Genomic DNA, 23,271 nt, shown 5'->3' with positions numbered 1-23,271 from the left:
TATGGTTTGGTTCTAAAATGAGATGACTGTTTTTAACATTTTTCAAAAATCATATTGTTTATTACGTGATTATGTTTTTATTGAGTTCATTGTGTTTTTAGCTGTATCTCTATACTTATTTTGGCTTGAATCAAAACAAATCAACTGCAGTTTGATTGATATTATTTGGAATGCACAATGAAAAAATATGTTTTTTTTTTTCTTTTCGAGTTCTCATTTTGGAACCAAACTCTTCATATAGTTTTTAAACATATATTTTTATAAATTTATTAATTTTAAATACTTTTTTTAAATATACCTAGAATATTTTAAAATATGTACTAAATACCATATGTACCATCTATTTACCATATATAACAAAAAACGTTTCTATTTATACTGAACGTGTCAAAGCAACTTTCCCAATCGTGCTTGAGTGATTTGAAGACCTTTACATAAATAAGAGCGTGATTATATAATGACAAAACAAAAGGATGGTGCGTTTTTTGCTTCAAATATATTTAACGCGTTAATCTAAAAAAATAATTGCGCTAAAATTGACAGCCCTACTAAAAATGTGATCAAAGTTCTTTTCTGCTATAACTAAGCTAGAAAAACAAGGTCCACCGTTCAAGAAAAATATATATTTTGGCATCTACAGAATCCTGCCCCATGATTGATAAACCATTCACACAAACTGAAAGAATTCTTTACACACTTCTATTTCCTTTTCCACAGAAGTCTTGCAACAAAACTCACGTATGATTTACGATAAGCATGCATGCTTGTAAACCGACCAGTAAGGAATGTACCAGCTATGCGTGAGAACCGTTCAAAGGGGTCAGAGTGAGATGCCACTCTCATGGCCTTTCATATTACACCAACACAGGTGACTGTAGAATGACAGTAGGTCATGGGAGGATCATAACTAAAACAGTATCAAGGTTAACAAGAAGGTTAACAATCTATAAAAAAATGAAATGCATTGAATTGCTCAAAGACGGAGACGCGATTAGAGTACGAATGTCTAGCAACTATAGTATGACAAAAAAAATCCCTGAACCATGTCTTCTATTGGTCGATAAACAGATGGTCATGTCCCTAATTCATACGTATATTCTTCTGAATTATAATTTCTTCTAAACAACTACAACATGTGTCTGTGAAAGCCATCCATCTGATTTTGTGTAAAATCAAATGTTTTACTTCACATGGCTTCTATGAGAGCTCAACATACCTTACGCACAAGTTTATATATAGGATAACACTGAACCTATGGGTTACAAATGTCTACCATAGCTCTAGGGTTTTAGTTCCACATTCATACAGTGTGAAACCCATATGAAGTTATTGCACAAGCAAGACACAAACAAACATCATACTTCAAAACAAACCACCTCAAATGTCAAGCTTTGACATGCAACTCAAACTAATTTCATTGATATCTGGGGTGTTCCTGCATTGTTCTGTAAACCACATAGCCAAACATTTTTTTCTTGTTAAAGCAACAAACTCTCATGAACTCCAGTTTATTGGCATTGTGGAAGTAGGTCAACAACTAAGTGGATGAGTTTAGAAGTCATGTATAAGATTTCAGATTCTTATTTAAATGTTGTGGCCAGTAAATCCTGAAAAAGCAGAAAAATGGTTAAATGACAATGTAGCCAAATTTTTTAGCATAACCTTCACCAGAAAAACATCTACAAAACACACTGTCTTACCATAGAGTTCACAAGACCATAAGATGAGCAAAAAGTTAGAAAACAAGACTATTTGTGTCCCTTAATACAGGCTAGTAAAACTTTACATGTGTTAATATGCTTTAAAGTCCCTGTGAACCGAAAGTTGCAATCGTTTTTTCTTCCACATTCTGACACATTTCCGAGTGAAAAGGAATTTCAAAAGGAGAAGGAGTTTTTCACCGGGAATTGATTGGATGTGTTAAATCAGCTGTTGCATTAGTTTTGAAATGAAACTGGCTGCAGACTGAAGGGGAGGAGTTAACGGATGCTCCGGCCAATCCGTGTAATTTATTTGAGATGGATAGTCATTTCCCGCCGGAAGTGCATTTTCAGATTTTAACTAAATATTATGAGGGTACAATCATTTTAAAAAGAAAATGACCCACATTGATAAGCTATTTACTATAAACGCTGCAATATTTCATGTAAAACAATAAGAATTGTCATTTTTTCAGCCTCAAAACGCAAAAGAAGATATTTTGAAGAATGTTGCTAACTGGCCCCCATACAATTGTGTGAATACAATTGTATAGAAGTGAATGGGGGCCAGTGCTGTTTGGTTACCAACTTTCTTCAAAATATCTTCTTTTGTGTTCTGTGGAAGAAAGAAGGTCATAAAGTTTTGAAATGACAAGATGATGGCAGAAAATTCATTTTTAGGTGAAATTTCAACAAGAATGGTACACACACATGATGTCAATGCATTTATCTCACTTAGAAGCTTGGCAACAAATCTGAAACATTTACACACATGGAGATAAATACAACATCCATCTGTGCTAGTCTGTACTATACACAGTAGAACAGTGACAAAAACAAACACTCACCTTTGCAACATCTCAGTGGTTTGCAAAAAAGTATTTTGCGTTTTTCATTCTTGTTGTGTGTAAAAACTAAATCCCAATATTTTTCACCAACCACAATGACTTACTTTCCAAGCCTGAACTCTTTCTCCCTTTCACACCAAAGTGCAACATGCTCACAGACACACAAATGTCCTCACCCTCTAGACATGCCATGGCTCTGTGTCCATTAGAGACAATCCTGGAGATGTCAATCCCACGAGTGAGCCCACATCCAATGCAGGAACACAGGCAAACTCCGTTCTGTGTCTTTCTCTCTCCCCGCCTCATTCACCCACTATAGACACGCCCCTTTCCTGTCATCTTAGCAGTCTCTGCCGTTTCTCTCAGAAATTGGGAAATGTGGGAAAAGATTCTGTGACATGTATGGACATGTACACTTTAATGGTTCATACACCCAAGCGAAACAAAAGCAAAAGTTTAAAAACAGATCCTCACAGGGCAACAGCACAGAGAATCATTTCAATAAAGCATGTTTTTATATGCCTCAGTTTGCCCTGTACTTTCAAAACAACAACACACAAAAAGTTTGTAGCTACTATCAAAACAATGTAGTTAAATTACTCAGTTTAATGAGTTACTATCAAAAAAACAACGAGTGGCCATTTCTGTTTCAAAAAAAGCACATGGTTCTACAATACATAAAAGAGGTTGGTGGTGTGGCTGTGTTTGTGACTGTCAAGATGTTTTTGGAGTTCCAGGACAGAAGCTCAGGATAAGCTATTTTTTCAACCGGGCTCTGATGAATCACAATCACTTAATCCCCCAAAACACTGTGGCGCTGTTATCAAACCAACAACAGTTTAGCAACTGTCCCGTGCACAATATTAGAGAGCCATTACAACACCCTACACACACAATCCTGTTTGGCATGTTTATAACCGATAAACATAGGATTATTTACCAAAATATACATGGTTTTACAGTGATCAATTGCTACATGATAATTCATAAAAATAAACTTACATGAAAAGATAAATTTAGTTTATCTAGTAATGTAGATAATTTACAAGAGCATGCATGACAACAAAACCACCATCATTATGATGAGCAAAGAAGCAAATGGGTAGTGACATCAGGTGGTGTCAGTTTAATGAAAAGTACATTAGTCAGCATGGAAATGGTGACCTCACAATAAGGCCACAACCAATGAGGGCCATTGATTTCCTATGGAAGAGTTAAATGAACTAGTCAGGCAAAAAAGCTGACATGTTTTTAGACCACAGATGACAAGAGAAGCCAACAAGAAAAAACATTCTCCCTTAATATTCAAAAGCAGATTAAAGCTGAAATGTAGCTAAACAGGTAAAGCCACACCTCAATTGCAATAACAACACTAATGGCTGGAATACACTACAAGACTTAACAAATCTGAATAGATTTTTTTTAAACTAGACATCATAAACTTGCAGACGTTTTGAAAGTTTCAGATAGAAACACACTAGCTATTCAAATCTGCAGACTGGCACAGACTTTCTGCAACCAGTCAAAATCTGATCAAATGTTGTAGTGTATTTTAGACTTAAGGTCATTTTTTGGCTAAGGAACGTAAAATGTATAGCCTGATATATATATAGATATATAAGTGTCTGCCAAATGCATAAATGTACATAAAGACTACAGCAGTAAACATAATGAAGTTTATTTAGTTTCCCGCTAATTTGAAAGCACAATAGCTGACAAACCCTAACAGCATCAGAAACTACACCAACTGGATAGATGACAAAACACAAACAGTGCACTTTGGGAATGGGGGTGGGGGTGGTGGCAGGGAATCAATGCTTCCTAAAAGCCTAAAAACTCAGCACTTACAGCTCAAATGTGTCCTACAGGTATGAACAAAAATTTAAATGAGCATGGATATACTGTGACAGTGTATAAGTCATTAATTTCCATTGAATCAGACTATATCTTTCCGTTTTGGTACAAGAAATCACATGCTCCATTACGGTCTTAGTAATATGGCTAATGTGGCATAAGCAGCCTATAAGCATGTAGAACATCTCCTGTCATGCGATTAGATCGACATTATAGTCAGTCCCCTTAAAATAAGGAAATTGTCAAATTAATTTGGCTGAAGAAAAATCGTCTCATTAATCTGACTGCAAATATGTTGCAGTTGGACATTGTAAACCGATCTGATAAACGAAAACAGTGCCTCATCAAAAGGTCAGATATTTACATCGTACCTCCCACCTTATTTTGTATGTTTTGCGTGCATTACACTACCATGCATAGTGTCATGTGTCTCTGATGATTTGATAAAAAGGCAGAGATTCACTTACCTGAGTGATCCAAACATTAGTCCATCATGAACAGCACATGAAGAAGAACATAGAGAGAGAAATAGAAGAAAAGTGTACAATGAAATAATGAATGTCTTCTACTGTATTTAAAAGATGTAAATTTCGCAAAAATCAATAAAGTGAAAAAAGAAATGATACTTGTAACTTTTCTGTTTTGATATGATTATGCAGAATGAAAGCAAATTTGAAATAGGTAATAATACATTTTAAGATGAAGTGTGCCGCTTTTTTTACATCATAATTTCTCGCAACCCGACCTAATACACACAGACAACAATAACTACGGTAATCCATAATTGAGATTATTTCCCATAAAATGTCAACAAATAGAGCAATGTTTTGATAAACGTTTGGTTCGTTTTATGATTTCATTTTTAATCTGGAATTAGGAGGTTCTGACCAACAACCATGCCACAACAGGAGCAATACCCGAATATCTGATAGACTTACACAGAGGCTGTAATGTAACATGTACAGCAGAGATGGACCGACCACTGATTTGTATTGTTTTATTTTTCAGAAATTCTAAAAAACAACACAGATCCCTATTTTTAAGTGTATTTTTGTGTGAGTTAATAAGATTTTTTCATACATACAAATCAGGCTGAACCCCATAACCTTAAACGTCTTTGTAAACGTATACACAAACACATCTTTGATGTAATGTGTAACTAAAATGGACCCACATGACCCCCTTAGCCATTACAAAACCATCCAATTGATGAATTAATAGGAAACAGCATGTACAGTAATAGATTGTGTCCAGTACTGAGAGACATTTGTCTACAGAACGAGTCTGTCAGGAAGAATCGGGACCGCCACACAATCAGTCAATTCATTGCTATGGCAACATGCAAAAACATCCTGTCGCCGGGCAACCCGCACACCGAAATTATGGGTCTACTACAAGAGCCTGACAGTCCAAAATTACAGGATGCATTTAAATAAAGAGCAGGAACAGCAGTTAGGGAAGCTTAATTTGACATGCATGTACCAACATAGGTGCCAAATGTATAAATATATGCTTTAAATTTAGGAGCGTGTACAGTTGTCAACATCAGGATTTTTAAATTTAGGTTTTCTGGATTGTTTTCTACTTTGGTAAAGAAGTGATTTTCCTACTTTGCCCCAGGGATGACTCTGTGTGTGTGTGTGTGTCACACACACGTGCATGAGTTTAAATGCTACACACATGTCTAATGTAGCGAGTGACAGAAGTGTAGGTAAGGACAAAAGTGATGAGTTGGTGCTTACATTCCAATTTCAAAAATACAGTTTGCTTCAAAAACAGACATTACAATTATGGGATTTGAAGCCTGGAAAGAAACTTTTGCCAAGAATCTGTAGAGGTCAGAAGTTCAAAAGTTAGGCACGAGAAGAGTATAAAACATGTTGTTCACAGCTATGACTGATATGAATAGGGACATCTGTTCTATAAAACACCTGACAGAAGTCCTTTCAAAAGTCACACGACACTAAACAGAGCATGAAAGTGACCCAAATAAACAGTGACAGCTAAGGAAGACTAATCTAACTCTACCAAGTAAACCACCCGGCATCAACCTAAAGTAACTTTACCCTTCTCTGATAGAGTATCTCATCAGAAGCGGTATAGTGTTACACCTCCACCCCAATACCAAACACACACACTCAAACAGGTCAACCAATAAACAAAAGACCTGAACGATACCGGGATGGAGTTTCAGCTCTGATACAGGAGTGGCAGATTTGTCATTTGATTTACAAAGAAAACTATGTGCCACTGGACATTTAGGTCTTCATTTACATCGGCTTCTGAGAATCAGTGCCAGCCTCACATTTCGCTGACACACGCTTGTTTTCACAACATTTCTATTTGAACGCATGCAAAGCGCACGAGAACATTCAAGGTGAAGACTTTACAAATTACATTCAAATGACACAATTCAACAAGAATTTTACTTACCTCAACTTTTACGTGGGGCAATTCATTAATGGACAGAGCATCATTAACATTCGGGATTAGCTGCACAGCTACAGTGACAACGGCAGACACAATGAAAGTATCTTTCCACACACAGAGCTGGCATCCGCTCTCACGCCCCTATCGCCACCAGTCTGTGAAATCACCCATCTACACACACTCGTTTTGAGTTACTATAGAATTTTTTGATTATATTTCCCAGCTGTCCTCTGGTCCAGCCCTCCCCTCACTCCAGCCTACACACCACACTCAACCTGTCACAAGACGTGTCAACGACTGAAACAAAGGGAAACCTGTAATAAAACGAGACTCTGACCTAATTTCTCCCTCCATTGTAAACAACTTACACTCTGACTTCCTGTGGGAGTCACAATAAATCCGAACACAATAGAAAGATCAGGATACACAGGTGTTAAACCAAACATCACCAATTGCCATTAAATACTGTAGCTGTTATATTTGTATGAAGTTTAAAGGATATTTCTAAAAAGGAGAGTATGTATATACCTGATATTTAAATAAATACATCGACTTTCATTATCAAAAAAAGAAAAAGACTAGATATTGCAAACACTTTTATACAAAGGCACTTACTAAAGAAACCGAACCCACAACCTAAGAGCTCACAATGCAATCCTCTACCAATTGAGCACAGAAACACTACAATGGTGAACCACATAAAAGTACAATTTCAAAACAAATATGTTCCATTTAAAACTGTAATCCATAAATTTATGTAGTATCTAAATATGCAAAAGTAATCTCTCCAGTGCGATTATGTAGTAACTGTCATAAAACTCCCATAAAAATAAGTATACGCACAGTAAACTGCAATTTTTTATGTTTCAATACAAATGACAATTCAAAGTCAGGAGTTACGGATTGCAGCTTTAATTCATTTTAATAACTTTCCATGCCTCAATTCACACATGCCTATTTGAGATTTCTAAACACAAAAGCACACGTTCACACACAAACATCACACAAACTATAAACCCTCACCTATATAGTGCTGAGGTGCGTACACCCAGTCATCTTCGTCTTCATTCGCTCCCCGTGGAGCGTAGGAGTGTCTATGGAGGCTGTTCTGGCTGTGGAAGAGTTTACGGGTCTGTTGTGACAGGGAGGACACGCTCAGCCAGCTGAGAGCACGAGAGAGAGAAGCGCCCTTCTCAGTCCTCTCCTCCTTTTTTAAAGACCCAGGATGCTTTTCCCTCATCATCCCCACTTAGAAAACTCCAGAGGAGATTAAGTCTACAAGGGCTGAGATGTGGCTCACTGGTCTTTTCCAAAGATCCTTAAAGATCCGGAAGCATAAAGTGAAACTATACTGCACAGTTTATGCAAAAGGATGGAAAAGTACTGGATGTGTGAATCCATGAGGTTTGCGGTATTCTGGAAAATGTGCCATCCAAAATTCAAAGATTGGAAATGTTATAGTTAAGGCTCCTCATCTTAACACTAAATGCAATTTACTGGTACACATCCACATATGAAACGAATGGAGTACTACCAACAGTACAACAAAACGTCTGCTAATCTGGTAGAAAAAAACATTTCAAGTCCTGGAAATCCCAACACGAGTGCTGAAACCCAGAAGTGGCAATTAACTGAAGCAACAGGCTGGAAAATAGCTGGTCTCTCCCAACTGAGGCACGGTGCATGAGAAGACGATCTTTAATACAGTGCAGATTTGAAGCAAAAAGTGTGCAAGAAGAAAAAAAATATTAAAAAGACAACAGGAAAAACCCAATGTCCTCCTGAAGGCATCCAGGTTCAGGAAGGTTTAACATTCGCTCCACAGAATATCAACAAATCTTGCCATCATCAAACCGCAATGCCAGAGACCACGTGACATTACATCCAGACACACCTGGACTGAAGAAATATCGACACCATCAAAACAATTATGGATAAGCTGAAACATCATCGTCCTCTTTCCTTTTCAACTTTTACTTCCAGAATCAAGTTCTTCTGTCATCGCCGGAGTGCTGAGCCATCACCGGACACTCTTCCTGAAACTCGGATGTCATGACGTAGGTCTGTCTCCTCTGTGGCCGTGAGTCACTCACCTGGACGTTTAAGCACATAAGCATACAACCACCGTCGCTAAGTCCATTCGTAAAGTGTAAAAGAAAAACGGTTCCTGATCTCTGGGTGACAGTTGTCCAGAGAAACCCACATGCACTGTGGGACCGAAAGTTTAGGATTACAAACAACTAGAGTGCTGGTGAAATATGACCTTAAAACCAACCCCTCTACCACTCCCTTCTTCTCTGATCTCTCCCTGTGATCTATGCCCCTCCCCTCCAGTGGCATAGCAACCACAGAGGGTTTGACCAGTCACTCCACACCTCCTCCTCCGAGTTTCCCTTCCACACTATCTTGCAACTCTCACAGGTGTTCTCCTACAAGATCCAACCGTGGCAAAGAAGTCTGATCTTGAGGACTTGCCTGCAGGTTTAAGATAAAGTCAATTCCGGCGACCTGTACAAAATATTGACGACCAGCAGATAAGCTTGCAAGACCTGTCCAGACCAGAATATCCGCAAACTGTGCTAGTGACCCAAGAGAAGGAAAACACTGTGACGAAAGCAAGAGAGGTGTTTTGTCTAGAAAAAACACACAAACAGTAACAAACTGCCCCGGGTGGAGGAACTTTCTTTTTTTGCAGTCAGTTTTGTCCCCTTTTCCTACATTTCTCTGGGAAAGCATAAAAGTATGTGCATGTGTGTATATGAGCGAGCATGTAAATGAGCACTGTGGTTTGTGTAAATTTATCTGTCTGACCATAGCAAACATCCAACCCAGAGCTCCAATAAACTCACTCCACTGACAACCGGCACAGTCCAAAAACAACATACTATGGCAAATCCTTAAAAACACGCCTATATGTAAGTATGTGTGTGTCAGTGTTTGACATTCAAATTGGGAATAGCAAACACATTGAGGCTGGTGGAGTGCAAATATACACTGTGTAGAATTAATGATTAAACTTACTGACACAATGATCCAACTGTGTTCTACAAAACCTCTATATATGAACACAGCTGGATGTAATAACAGACAGCTCCTCTCTCATAAAACACACAGCTAGACCATCCAACCTTTATCCTTAGCAAAGCAATCAATGACCGTACACGCCCAAACTGTGGGTTAATATTTCACCAGGACCAAGAGACAACTGCTGGTGAGAGACACAACAAATTCAGAGTAAAGAAATATGATCAACAGCTCTCCATTTACCAAGCTATCAATTTCTGATATTTACAGTTAAACTAAATTAAAGGTGCTGCATGTATTTTTTGGAGGATCTGTTGACAGAAATGCAATAGAATGTACATAATATTACTATAGACATAACTATGTCTTCAAAGGTACCTTACATAAGGAAGGATTATGTTTTTATAACCTCAGAACGAGCGATTTCTATCTACACTGCGGGTCCCCTTGCAAGGACTCCACCATGTTGTTTCTACAGTAGCCCTAAAGGGACAAACTTGTCTACAGAGCACATTTCGTAAAAACAATACCTCCTTTAGCAAAGAAGAGAAAATACGACAACATCTTTGTCCTACTTCAAAAGAGAGGGGGGAGGGATGGAGTGAGCCGTTGGTTGCAATCAGAATATTTGATTTTATGATAAGAAATGAGAGTTCAAAAGAAAAGGACAATGACATTTCAGCACATCCATCATTCTTTTGATCATTTAATTTTAAAGTATTAAAAAATTCTATCTATAGAGCATCAGTAATACTGTAAAAAATAAAAATATAAGAATTCTTACATTCTTTTCAGCCTATATATTCATAGTATGAGCCTAATTATATCAATATAAGTCTGTAAGTTAAAACGGCCAATCAGCAACAGGAGCAAAAGTTCCTCCCTGCACATCCCCAGCTTTTTCTCAGGAGCTAAAATGGAATGGTGCTGCTTAACTTTGACACGCTCGTGGTGTCCTGCTGTTGACACGGCAGGTTGGCGAGGAAACCCGAGCAGTGTGCTTAAGAAAGACATGCCATGAATCTCTGGACATGATCAAACACCCCAAAATAGGGCGAGCAGGGTAAGTTTTCAACCAAGCTGCATCATGCAAGTACACACAAGTACCTCTTCACACGCTCCAACTGTTCACGTTAGGGTATGCACGTCTGGTTTGGCAAGCAGTCAAACTACTTACAAAGTCATTTTCTCTAGTCCAACTCCATCCCTTTTTATGACCAAGACATTATGTTTGACAACTAGATAAATGAAGTTCACTAAAACAAGCACTTAGTCTATTAAACTTATCTAAATTATGCAAATTTAGCTATTTAACAGATTACAGTTACTTGCCTCCAAATTGTCTGTTGTTTACTAAACTCAAAGTGGCATTTTCAGTCTCAAAACAGCTCCTGAACTGGCAGAGCGCTGGTGGTTTTTTAATTAAGCTTTGAAATTTAAACGCCTACCAGTATGCCAAGAAAAATATTTTATTATATTCTGTCCGCACATTTTTATGATCTGGGTTTATTTGTCTTTGTATCTTTGCAACTGTGTTTCTGAGTGAGCTTAACAAAACGGTGTGTGTACATTATTTGTGTCTTTGACGTACTATTTCACAAATTTGATGTATATTAAACTAAAGAAGAAGGCCACCAGAAACGTCAACTCGAAAGTTAGCAGTACTCTCATCACTTCATTAACTGTTTTCATTCATAAAAAGATCACAAGGGTGACCGTTAACTAACAAAACCCTCTTTGTGACCTCTGACCTTTGGCACTCATGAACCTGAGAGGCTGACCATCACCTCTTGTGCGGGTTCCACAAATACTTGTTGATCCATGATGACCTCTAAACACATGCCCTATCTATCTCTCTCTCTCTCTCTCTCTCTCATCACATGTTCTGTATCTCTATCAAACTCACACTACAGAAGATCTGCAGTACCACATGAATGTGGGTAACATGAGCCAAATTGTCAATATGCTTTAACTACTGAAAGTCCCTTTTATGTCTTTGTAGGCAAGACAACAAATCTCCACATTTTAGAGGATAGATGATGATAGTAAAATAGACCACTTGATGCCTTGATGTTTATGAAATTTAAACCTAATAAAATGTATCACAATTATGAAATCATTTGAAGCCAGACTTTACATTTTTCTACAAAACAAACTTCATTTACGTATATAAGCATAAGACCTTAAAGTGAAATTCAAAATTACAATTCCTAAATTTTCGTTCGTTTTTTTTTCTTTAAAATTTGTGGGCACTCATTATCTTTAGTTAAAACCTAAAAATGCAATTCCTTCTTAAAATGACTTCGATAAATTTAACAAAATTTTGAATGACTGTTCAGTCAAAAGCATTTCTTATTAAAATACAATGCAGCTCTAGACTAAATATATAGCTCTGCATTTGTGTAAAAACTTTAAATTAACATTCTCAACTTTTTAATTCATGGTCTAGAGAGCCACCATTAAATTTTATTGTCAGACTGAAACATGCCATTTTGTCCACAAGGAAAATTGGTCAGTAAAATACCCACAATAAAGATTTTTACCACACAAGAGCATGTGAGATTTATCCGTGCATATCTTGTTTTATATCCAAAAGCCATAAAGTAACCCCAAAAAAAGGATTTGTTGTTTCTGAGTCACTGTCCTATGTCCTTAGAAACTGGAACATTTTTGCTAAGTGTTTTTGTCAAGTTAGATAGATGTCAGACTCTTCAGTCTACACATTTTCAACTAGTTTATACCAAGGGAAACAATAACCACTAGGACGAAAGCAGCATATCTCTTGAGGGAGTGTGTCTACCAAGCACAGGACCCAGAAGAGGACGTATCCTGGAGACAGAACTCAGGGTGTGTTGAGGACAAGCACAGGGACCAGAGTACTCTGTAAGGTCTTCTGCTTATGCTGTAGTGAAGCAAAACATTAAAACTATAATAATACTAAAAACACTAAACAAGAAAGAATGGCACTCCATGCCAGGCCTCTTTAAATCCAGTTTCATTCCAACCTTAATCAAACCCAAATGAACCAGCAAAACAAGGTCTTGAGGATTACAAACACATTACAGACAGGTGTGTTGTATCAGGTTATTATGGAACTCTAAAGGACGGTGCCTGAATAGCCTTGGGAAATGGTGAGTCTTTATTGTTGGACATGTACCACTAGGGGGCAGTATAATGTTGTAAGTGCATTTAGACTTTTGGCAACATCGAATACAAGACACCATATTTATACAACAACTATCCCTGATCCATAAACAGCGGTCACAACAAAGAAAACATGAAATATCACATCATGTGCAAATTATGTAATATTAGCAGTAATAATAATAGCACAATATTGATCAAAAATAATTTCTGTCTTTTGCCAAATAGAGTAAGCCACACCAGTGGGCCCTTAAAGAAATTCCAACAAAGCAACCCAAACACGTTAATCCTAAAAGGCAGGTGTTGACCCTTCACCCCTGAACAGTGACCTCTGGCAGCTGCCTCAAACTTGTACTCCCAATGTGGAGTAAAGATGTTGACATTTCATTGAATAGAAACAAAAGCCATCGAAAAGCAGTCAGATGGGCAGATAGTCAGCTCTAAAACACGTGGCCTTTTATCAGGCGGCTTAAACTCCCTAATGACTAATGCATACACAAACACAATGCAGACCGGTTTACACACACTCACGGATGTTCATGCCAAAACAATCTAAGTGACAAGTTTAGACTCCCACACAGGAAGTAATCGATACTTTCAATAATCGACAGATATATAATAAAGATGCTGACACAAAGTACACACAATAGACAAAACTCTTGGGCGGTGACCTAAAGTGGCCAGTTATTGCATGACATTTTTTTCTATCAAATATTTAAACAATAGTAATGTTTAAGGTTGTCAGATAGAAATTGTTCTGGGTAAACTCTCTGCCTGTCCATGGACAGAGAAGGAGTGCAGCAATTCATGTTCCCCCACATGATGCGTAACGGGATTAAATTAAAATGATCCAACAGATAAGAGGCAGATATGGAGGAGATGGGGATGGAGGTGGATTTTTAGAGCGCCACGTTATATAAGTTGATACGGAGTAGAGAAAGGCAACTTAAATAGGACGCAGTCTAGTATGTGTTGTATGACTATTGGTTAACTGCACCTGATGTGATCTGCTGATGCAAGCTAGGCTCCAGACGTGACCTGCCACAACACAAAAGAAGATATTTGAAGAATGTTGTTAACTGGACACCATTCACTGCATTGGTTTTGTGTCCATATATTTGAAGTGAATGGGGGCCAGTGCTGTTCTGTTACCAACTTTCTTCAAAATATATTTCTGTTCTGCAGAAGAAAGAAAGTCATAAAGGTTTGAAATGACAAAAGGATGAATGAATGATGAGAGAATTAAAAAAATTGGGTTAACTCACTTTAAAGAAAACTATCGCCACAGAAATACACTGGAAATGTAGCCCTGTTTCAAATAGCGCTAGTCAGAACAAAAGACTATGCGACAATGTAAAGGCACCACCACTATAGAAATAATGTGTCTGTCTGACATAGTTGGGGGTGAAGTTGGGGTAACGTCTACGTTCCATCTGTTCTTCGGGTCATCCTGTTCGCAGCCCTTTCCATTTCCTGTAAGTGTGTGTCATGTCACGACCGAGTTGTTTTGCTTGTGTTTGTCACTGGTGGGCTGTATTTCTCAAAGGGGGAGAGAATGAGAGGAAGGAAAAGAGAAAGAGAAGTTTTGTCTGTCCGAAATGACTGGTCATCTCCTGTTCCTCATCCCATCATGCCATCCTAGAGAATAAGGAAGTGGACTGCAAGCTACCGTTTCTAACCAGGGCCAGAGACTGACCGTGTGATTTGATGAATTGTCCCTGCAGACTCTCTACATTCTCAATTACACCTTGAAACCGCAAAAGATGTTCACGGTATCAGCTTCAAAGGCCTTGCGAATTTAGTTCGTCTGTGAGTCTGAATGCTTTTTCTGTTCCCAGAAACTTCTTACACGTCAATAATAAATTACAACATCAATCATACACAGTCAAGCTACAGATATTACTCAATAGCAGACATCGCCTGCTCCACCCTGGGACGCATTATTAGTCACACTGACAGATGGCTAATGTGTGTGCGTACAGTATGGAAGCCTGTGGAAACTGTCCATTGTTGTCATGCTTGCATGCTTTGTGTGAGGTTTAAATGGCATGCTGTCGAGCAAGTTTTAAAATGGCACGCCACGTGGTTTGTGAGAGTGCATATTTTAAAGTTTCATAATCTACAAAACAAACACAGCTCATTATATACTTCAAGGCTAAGGCTTAATGCACAGATCTGTTCTATTCCCCTTTTTTGTTCTGTCTCTCTTTACATTCACTTTAAACATAACTAATGAATGTTTATATCAATGACCCCTCAATATGCACCCGGCTGTCAGCCCTGTTGAGTTTTACGCAAACGTGAAATTACTTTAAATCTACTTGCTTTTAGAAATATCAACAGACCTTCACAAGAATGCAAACACTCGTTTAAAGAGATGACAACTCCCTCCATGACTCATAAACAAGGACTCCCACACGTGCATCAGTGTTACCTGAGCAGCATTTGGAGCAGACCGGTTGTCTGACATGGACTACATTCACATGCATCACCGATTATTACTACGCTAATTCGGTATGCGGCAGTCGCGAGTGTCTAGTTCATTTTTAAAGAGAAACACTCGGTAAGCGGCAAAACGTGGGCCATTTCTTTGGCGGTGCGCAAGCAGTGCTCATGCATCCAAAATCAATTCCACCGCCCACCGCATACCATGTGAATCCACCATAAGCTTTTATTTAAAAACTCTATTCTAAATAACCGCGATAAGAAATGCTTATTTACACTATTTCATTTTGGAAACAACGAAGAAGCATATTCATTAAGTGTATTACTTTGCATTTTGCTGATTTTGATTTTATTGGTTTATGCCTAATTTAATGAATGAATGTGCTCATAACTACAATGTTTGTGTGTATATGTGTGTGTGTGTGTGTGTGTGTGTGTGTTTACATGTGTATACCAGGAACTGCCCCAGGCATCTGCCCTGAAAGACTCCAGAATCATCACAGTGAGCTCACAGGACAGGATGGAGAGCAGGACAGCAGATAACTTACATAGAGCGGTTCAACAAACACCTATAGCAAGCAAACCAGATCAAACTGACCTAAAGCAACCTTGATTCAATTTAGTCCAACCCATAATTCCGGGCATTTTCAGAGCAATTTCTGTGAATAATAAAGTTTTTCTCAAGTTAACATAGTCCTAATAAAATAACAACAGGTGTAGGTTTTTATCACATTAAACTGTTCTTTGATATTCAGGAAGTATTCAAATACCACTCGTCTCGGCTATTCTCTGAACAGAATTAATAAAAACCCAACAAACCTGTTGTAAAAACAAGTGTGATCTTTCTTTGAAAACAAAATATTGTCATATTTTGTCATCAAACGCAATTCAGGTGCGGCTAAAATGTGCAATAGTCTAGGGCATACTGTATTTTGTTATTTTTTCCTACTAAAAAAAAATCGGATCACTGATAAAAATTCAAATAAAAGTGTATTTTTCAGATTTCTCTTTTAAACTGTTAAATGAACATTATATCATGATCTACTCACCTTCAGATTGTTCAAAATCTGTATAAATGTCTTTGTTCTGCTGAACACAAAGATAATTAGAAGGGGGTCAGTTACCAAACAGATCTCATCCCCCATTTATTGCCATAGTCTGGGTCTGTTTGGTTACTGACATTCTTACAAATATCTTCCTTTGTGTTTAGTAGAACAAATACATTTATATAGCTTTGGAACAATATGCGGGTTAGTAAATGACAAGAATAACTTTATTTTGGGTGAACTGTCCCTTTAAGCTCTTCAGGTCCTGGTCTTATGCAAGCAGACTAGGTCTTTTCTCACTAGTGAGGACTTTTACTATTTCTTTCTGTCATGCACAAAATCACTCATTTGTCTTAATGTTGGTGGGACAGCTGAACAGAGAGTGAAAGCCGGGCTTAACAAATGTTTTTGGATTAGCATACTAAGAGACCTGGCGTCCTCGGGGAGCCTCTCAGAAAACAGCCACAATCAGGGGCCGAAGGGAACTCCACACGCCCCATTGATTTGATATAAGCCGACCTGGCAACCCTCCAAAATCTCAACGGTTTTCTAGAGAATTACCACTGTGGAGACTTAAAGACCATGAAAACTTGTTGGAAGTGGCAGATTCACATGTAGCTACTGCTTCATGGCATCAACTCTTCGCAATTCATTCTTAAGTTAGAAACAAGCAAACAAGAAAAACAAACATTTACCATTATTTGTTACTGTTAACGAAACAAATTAGCCAATTATTTTTACTAGCATCAATTTTTATACAAATGGACCCTACCAAATTCTGTGCAAAAGAACAAAAAGCCTTGTGGCAAGAAATGTCTCCTTTCTTCATCCCCTGACTGAGGTTATTATTCCAGATGAAGAATAAACTGAGTAAAAGGGACATTGGGATAATCTACACCCCTGTTCCCGTTCAATTAAACCACAGTTAAAAGTACAGGAGACTCTTAAAACTCCCTCCAATTCTACTACCGTTGGTGAACCATACGCTCAACCTCTCTGCAGGGCCATTATTGTCTGATTTAAGAGGAGGTGAGAGAAAGAGAGGTCAAGAGAGAGACAGAGAGAAAAGTGGGGCTTGTGTTATGCTGATCAGGCAGACGCATGGCGGAGAGCCGTCTGTTACCGTGACAATAGGGAGGCCATCACAGGGCTGGCGTTTTGCCCTTTGCAGCGGGGAGCAGTCTGTTACACGGCACACCAAACTCACACACGCCCAGACACATGCAGCCAGATGCTTACACACACTGTCAGATACAACAGGCACACGCCAATGAAGACAACAGTGATGGAGGGCTGCTGGGATATTAATGAGCCTTGAGACTGTCAGATTTTGCTGTCATAAAGAGAGTGCTAATTATTATTTTCATGGGAGATCATTGTATGCAATATTAGTGCTGTGTATAAAAGCTTGTGATGAAGCCTGTCTTAAAAACTTTATGAAAGCAGCCACGCGTGTCTGTTTGCGTCACAAACATGCACACATTAAACACGAATCAGTTCTACATGGTCAATCTTTCAAAGTATCTCCCTCACTGTAACAGTGCAAGCTGCCTAAATGATTCCCTGTGTGGTTTTTCACTGCCACCACCATTTCCCTCTTTATTATTGTAATTTGTCTGTTTTTATATTACACAGTATATAGATCACTTCGCAAGACGTAAACACTGGTTCATAAGCACTTTTGGATTCAGTTTTTATTATCTTTTTAATTGTACATTTTTTTTTACAGTTTAGTTATTTGTATTTTTTCAAACGTTTGTGTAGTGTTAAAAAAACTGAAAAAGGACATTCTTCTTGACCAACGTTGTTTAATACGTCCTCTAAATTGGCTTATATGCCACTTTTCAAGAAGACGCTAACCGATTTATAGTAATTGAGTTCCAGTCTAAGCTAATCATTTTAATAATAAATTAAAATGTTATAAAAATATGTTTATTTTAAGTGATGGTCAAGATATACTCAAAATCTCTGAGGGTGGAAATAACAGTAATTGAAAAAAATCACTCTTTTAGGTAGGGATGCATACCAAATGTTCAGCCACTGAAAATATTCGGCCGAATTTGGCAAAAAAGGGCATGTTCGGTCAAATTTGTGAAATGGCCATATAATTACCAAACTTTGACGCAGCCAACGTAACGTTTTAATTGTGCGTTTAGTTAGAGGCGCGCAAGCTTGACTAAAGCAGTAAATATGTCGGCAGTGCAGAAACACTTTAAAGTGTCTGAAAAAGACGCAAAATGTGCTTATATATTTAAGAATCATCTTTCATTTGTTAATAAATATACAGTTACAGTCTTTTAGTAGACAGTTATGGCCTATGGCTATTCAAGAAGGGCCATTAAAAGATGACTAAATATTTCGTAATTTATTTGTCACTTATATTGTGCTTTAGTTTTCTGATTGTCTGCTGATAAAATGTTCAGTTTTAAATAAATATTTTTAATTGAATAGTTGTGTTACAATTTTTATTGAAAAGCAATACAAAAAAGTAAAAAGCATATTCTGATTATTTATATAGATGTAATGTGATAAAATGGGCTAAATGAAATTGAATGGCCAAATTGCAACAAAAAAATAAATTCGGTATTATTCGGTGTTTCACATCAAATTCGGCTTCGGCCAATAATATTCATTTTCGGTGCATCCCTACTTTTAGGTTTTTTTAATACACTGTAAAACTTTAACCTATTTCAACTTAAATATGTAGGTCACATTTAGAACTTAGGTTTTCAGGAAAAATCGAATTGGAATATCATCGTAAAGTAGATTATATTGCACTGATCTAGTTGCATTTCAAATAACAAAAATTTGAAAGTCAGTTTAATATATTTAAGTCAGTTTGATATACAGTACTTTAATGTCAAGTGACTGATAATGCCGCCTTCAAGTGCTCTCGGAAATTCGATAATCTCCACATATACAGCCGATGGCTGACAGTCAACACGATGTTGGGCTAGCATCGTGGTTCCGCTGCATGAGTAAGCTCACGTTGTGTGCGGTCAATGATATCCTGAACCGTGCATGTCCCCATTGGCAGCGGGAAACATCAGTGACGCGTGACCCGCGCAGTTAACTAATCATACACACACAGCCTACACTGGTGAGCTCAAGATCTCCGCGTCTTTCCACATAAAATAACAACTGGAGGAAATTCAAAATGTGCAGGTCGTACATGTGCAAATGTTTTTTGGTCACAAAATGCGATTTGGTGGCAGTCTGGAGCCCTGATATAATTGATTTAATGTTTTGGCAGATGACCATCTAGCAAACGGATTTAACCACGCCCCCTCGCCTGGCCCCCAATGTCATTGTCCATCACGATGTTTCACTGTAGGCATCGTCCGATGCCTATTTGGTAGACATCGCCCAACCCTAGTCATCATCACCTGAAAAATGCACCGGACGTGGCAAGTGGATATTTCCAAATATTCAGCTTCGACAAGAGAGAGTCTACTTCAATTGCAATGTGTTCACAGTCTCATCTTAATTTTAATGGCATTAAATGGATACATTTGAAGTATTTATACTTTTTATATTACACAACTCTGCGTCAGAATCAGTGTATTTTGGGTTTAAACCGAACTATGGATTGCTATCACAAATATTACATTTGACATATTTGACTTTAACATATTTTCATCTACAAATATCTAAATGCTTGACTCCACATAAGCAAGAAAGAAAAATTCACAGTTAGAGGAATTATATCATCGAAAGAGAGAAAACAGAGAGAACAAAAGACAGCTATATGGAGGATGTTGAATTGTGGAATGTGTTTCTGGTTATTTGGCAAACCACCTCATATCTTCCCTCACAGACTGATAAGATACAAGCAGGCAGTGAGAGAGATGCTGGGAGACAGGACTGAGCCTGTGACAGATGAATTAAAACATACATCAAGAAACTTTGTGATTTTATTTAAAAAATGCCACCAAAAGGCCAAAATCTTAAAATCCAGACACAGATGGGTACAAGCACATACCACTTTATCTCTCTGCAGGTGTTGAATAGATATTCAGAAAGTTGTATGTTAATATATACTGTTTCTCACACGTTCAAGTGTGTGCAAAGTATAAGAAACAAACTTATGCCAAGGAACACGGGGGAAAACTAGGTTACACTATTTGTGGTTTTCTGCTTTCTTTGCCTCAACCCCCGTTGGACAGTAAATCAAATAAATAGACAGTAAAGAAAAAAATGGAAAAGGACGAGGAAGGTGAAGGTAAGGAGAGACTGAAGTAATGAGAAGCGAAGGTGGATAGTTTTCTTTCTCCTCAGGCAAGAACGAGCTGTTATAATGTAAACGGTAATGGAAGAGAGTTCAGAACCAACGAGGGAAGAAAAAATAGAGAGTGAAACAAGCCCGAAGGATTTCTTTCTAAAAGGACACCTCAGACTTGCATGGTTTCATTCCAGGCTAATGAAATTTTCTATCCCCCACCTGTGTAAAACCTAACCCTCATACAAACCAGCTGTCTTTATTCACTTACATTTAAAGTATGGTTTGGCTGATGCATGATCTTTTTCCTAGTGAGCCACTAAAATGTCCCCACAAGACAGTTTCTCACTATTTGTGATGACATTTCATGTGGTCCACCATAAGCACAGTCCAAACCTGTATGAACACACACAGGCCCGGAAGCTTCTTGTTCACATAATGACCTCATACCTGGGTCATTTAACATTCAACCTCACATCATTCCTCAGGTGGTCTACTGTAGAAAACACCATGATTCTTCATTAACAACCATCTTCCTCCCCTCGACTGGCCCAACCCTCAGGTCATTCTCACAGTTCTTATTCAACCTCTAGTTTATAGAACATTCCTCCTCCCTCTCCTCCGCTCCTGGGTAAAGCACCAGGGCGTAAATCATCCGCACGTATCATGACCTGTGAGTTTCAGGAATAAAAGATTATTTTGTGTATTACACCCACAGTGAATGCGAATCATGAATCACGAATCATGTCAGACATGTTAGAAAACACTGACTTTCACTATGTCACCAGCATTAGTCACCATCTCTCTCTGTGTGTGTCCGTTCATGGCAGACATGTCCATCCAGAACTTCGCCAGCAACAATTAAGATCAATGGTGCAGATATTTTATATATAATACATTTAATTTAACACTGAAAGAAATATTGAACAATTTCTGAATTTGCTTCGGGGAGGGGAGGAAGATGGTTCGAGGGTCCCGAACAGTGGCTCACTCAATAGCGAGAGTTTGACCAATACTGCTACCAGTAGCACAGAAATGACACACTTCACCTCTTTTTAGCTCTAAAGTCTGCTGATTTCGTTGTTCAGATGCTAAATGTTATAATAAAGACTAGGGAGACTTACCTGTAGCAGTAGAAAAGCGCATGGAACAGCAGCATTGAGGGAGAAAAAGAAAAAAGAAAATCATTAGCACATTGAGTAAATAAAGGAAGAATGCATGATTTATTAATTATATATCCAGACAACATTTCTCAACAATAGATTTACAGGTTGTGTTTTGGAAACAAATATACTGATCTCAATCTAACTACTAAACACCATTTTAAAATCATCATAGTTATTACAATAACACCATGTGCCCGCATGGTAAGAAGTCAAGCGGTACCTACAACCTGTTCGGTTGCAAGACCATGATATTACCTAATGAAATCCAATATGTTAGCACATTTTCATATATCGGAACCAAGCGCTTATAATGTTTCAATATATGAGATGGCAATTAACAATGTATTATTCTATTTTCAAATATATATTAAATAATTAAAAAATAACGCATGTTATTATTCACTGAACCACACATTCTCCATACAGCCACTACTACAATACAAGAGTCGACTCTACTATATTATTTAGTTTATTACCCAAAAGAGATAACTCTGTAGTTCATATACTGTAGTTCTAAGGTACGGTACAAAGTTCAGAGAATATGTTTTTCTTCACACAAGGAAATACAACTTAAAAAGATGAGTTCACTAAAGTAGGTTATAATGAAATTACAGTAGGCAGTTCTACATCATTTCCTACTCCTCCAGTGAAAAAAGATTCATTTTATGCCAATCTAACACATTTCTGAAGACACAGCTGGACATGAAAAATCTGATAATGAACCCCGGCAAACGCTATGCAAGTGTGAATGTGTGTGTGTTTGAGGGTAGTAACTAAATTGGAGGAGGGTTAATCTTGTGTGTGTGTTTGGAAGAATGAATAAAATGACTAGATTTGCAATCTGTGGAATTATAAAAGACACAAAACTTAATGAATTACTTTTATTATAACGTTCAATCTTTGTTAAAATATTTATTATCACGTTCTGAACCTTAACTCCTATGGTGTGACAAAGCCAATATTTAGAAAAACGAGCAATTAAGGGAAATCTATAACGCTATAAAAAATAAATTTATAAATTCACATATTAAACTGTTTGATTTTAAAAATTTCGCTGTCACACCATAGGACACGTGTACTTTTTTTCCGTATACAGTCATTTAGCTAATATACAGCAATATTAATAGACTGTGTTTGGTCCACAGAGAGTAATACTGAAGAAGCTCTCCAGAGGTATCTCTTATATGTACTTTATAGCAACACAGGCTAAACTGTGTGAACTGAGCTGTCAATCAAGTCTTGGGGTGGGGTTAGGGACAAAGAAAAGGCGGAGTCAACCTCATTCAGTACTCCCCACTTCAGCAGGACAGCAGGATGAAGCATTTTACAAATATCACATTGAATGTTTTACATGACGGAAAGATTTAAAGTCAAAGCAAGTAAAGCAAAGTAAAA

The 23,271-nt window shown here is 37.7% G+C and overlaps 1 protein-coding gene across 6 annotated transcripts in view; it reads right to left on the bottom strand.

The window, feature by feature from the left end:
• Window positions 1-23,271, bottom strand: part of nhsl1b (NHS-like 1b) — a 75,815-nt gene that overhangs the window by 33,932 nt on the left and 18,612 nt on the right. For 2 of the 6 annotated variants that reach the window (XM_056763699.1, XM_056763704.1), the window contains exon 1: window positions 7,856-9,039. The exons of 3 other annotated variants lie outside the window; for them this stretch is intronic. In XM_056763699.1, the coding sequence (XP_056619677.1) occupies window positions 7,856-8,075 (220 nt within the window). In that variant the 5' untranslated portion in view covers window positions 8,076-9,039. Of the gene's footprint in view, window positions 1-2,724; window positions 2,793-7,855; window positions 9,040-23,271 lie in introns of those variants that run through there. One more of the 6 variants, XM_056763702.1, reaches the window with a different exon arrangement.

The sequence above is a fragment of the Triplophysa dalaica genome, chromosome 13 (assembly GCF_015846415.1).
Source record: "Triplophysa dalaica isolate WHDGS20190420 chromosome 13, ASM1584641v1, whole genome shotgun sequence".
Taxonomy (NCBI): Eukaryota; Metazoa; Chordata; class Actinopteri; order Cypriniformes; family Nemacheilidae; genus Triplophysa; species Triplophysa dalaica.
The sequence above is the reverse complement of the archived record's forward strand: the minus strand, read 5'-3'. Positions and strand labels throughout refer to the sequence as shown.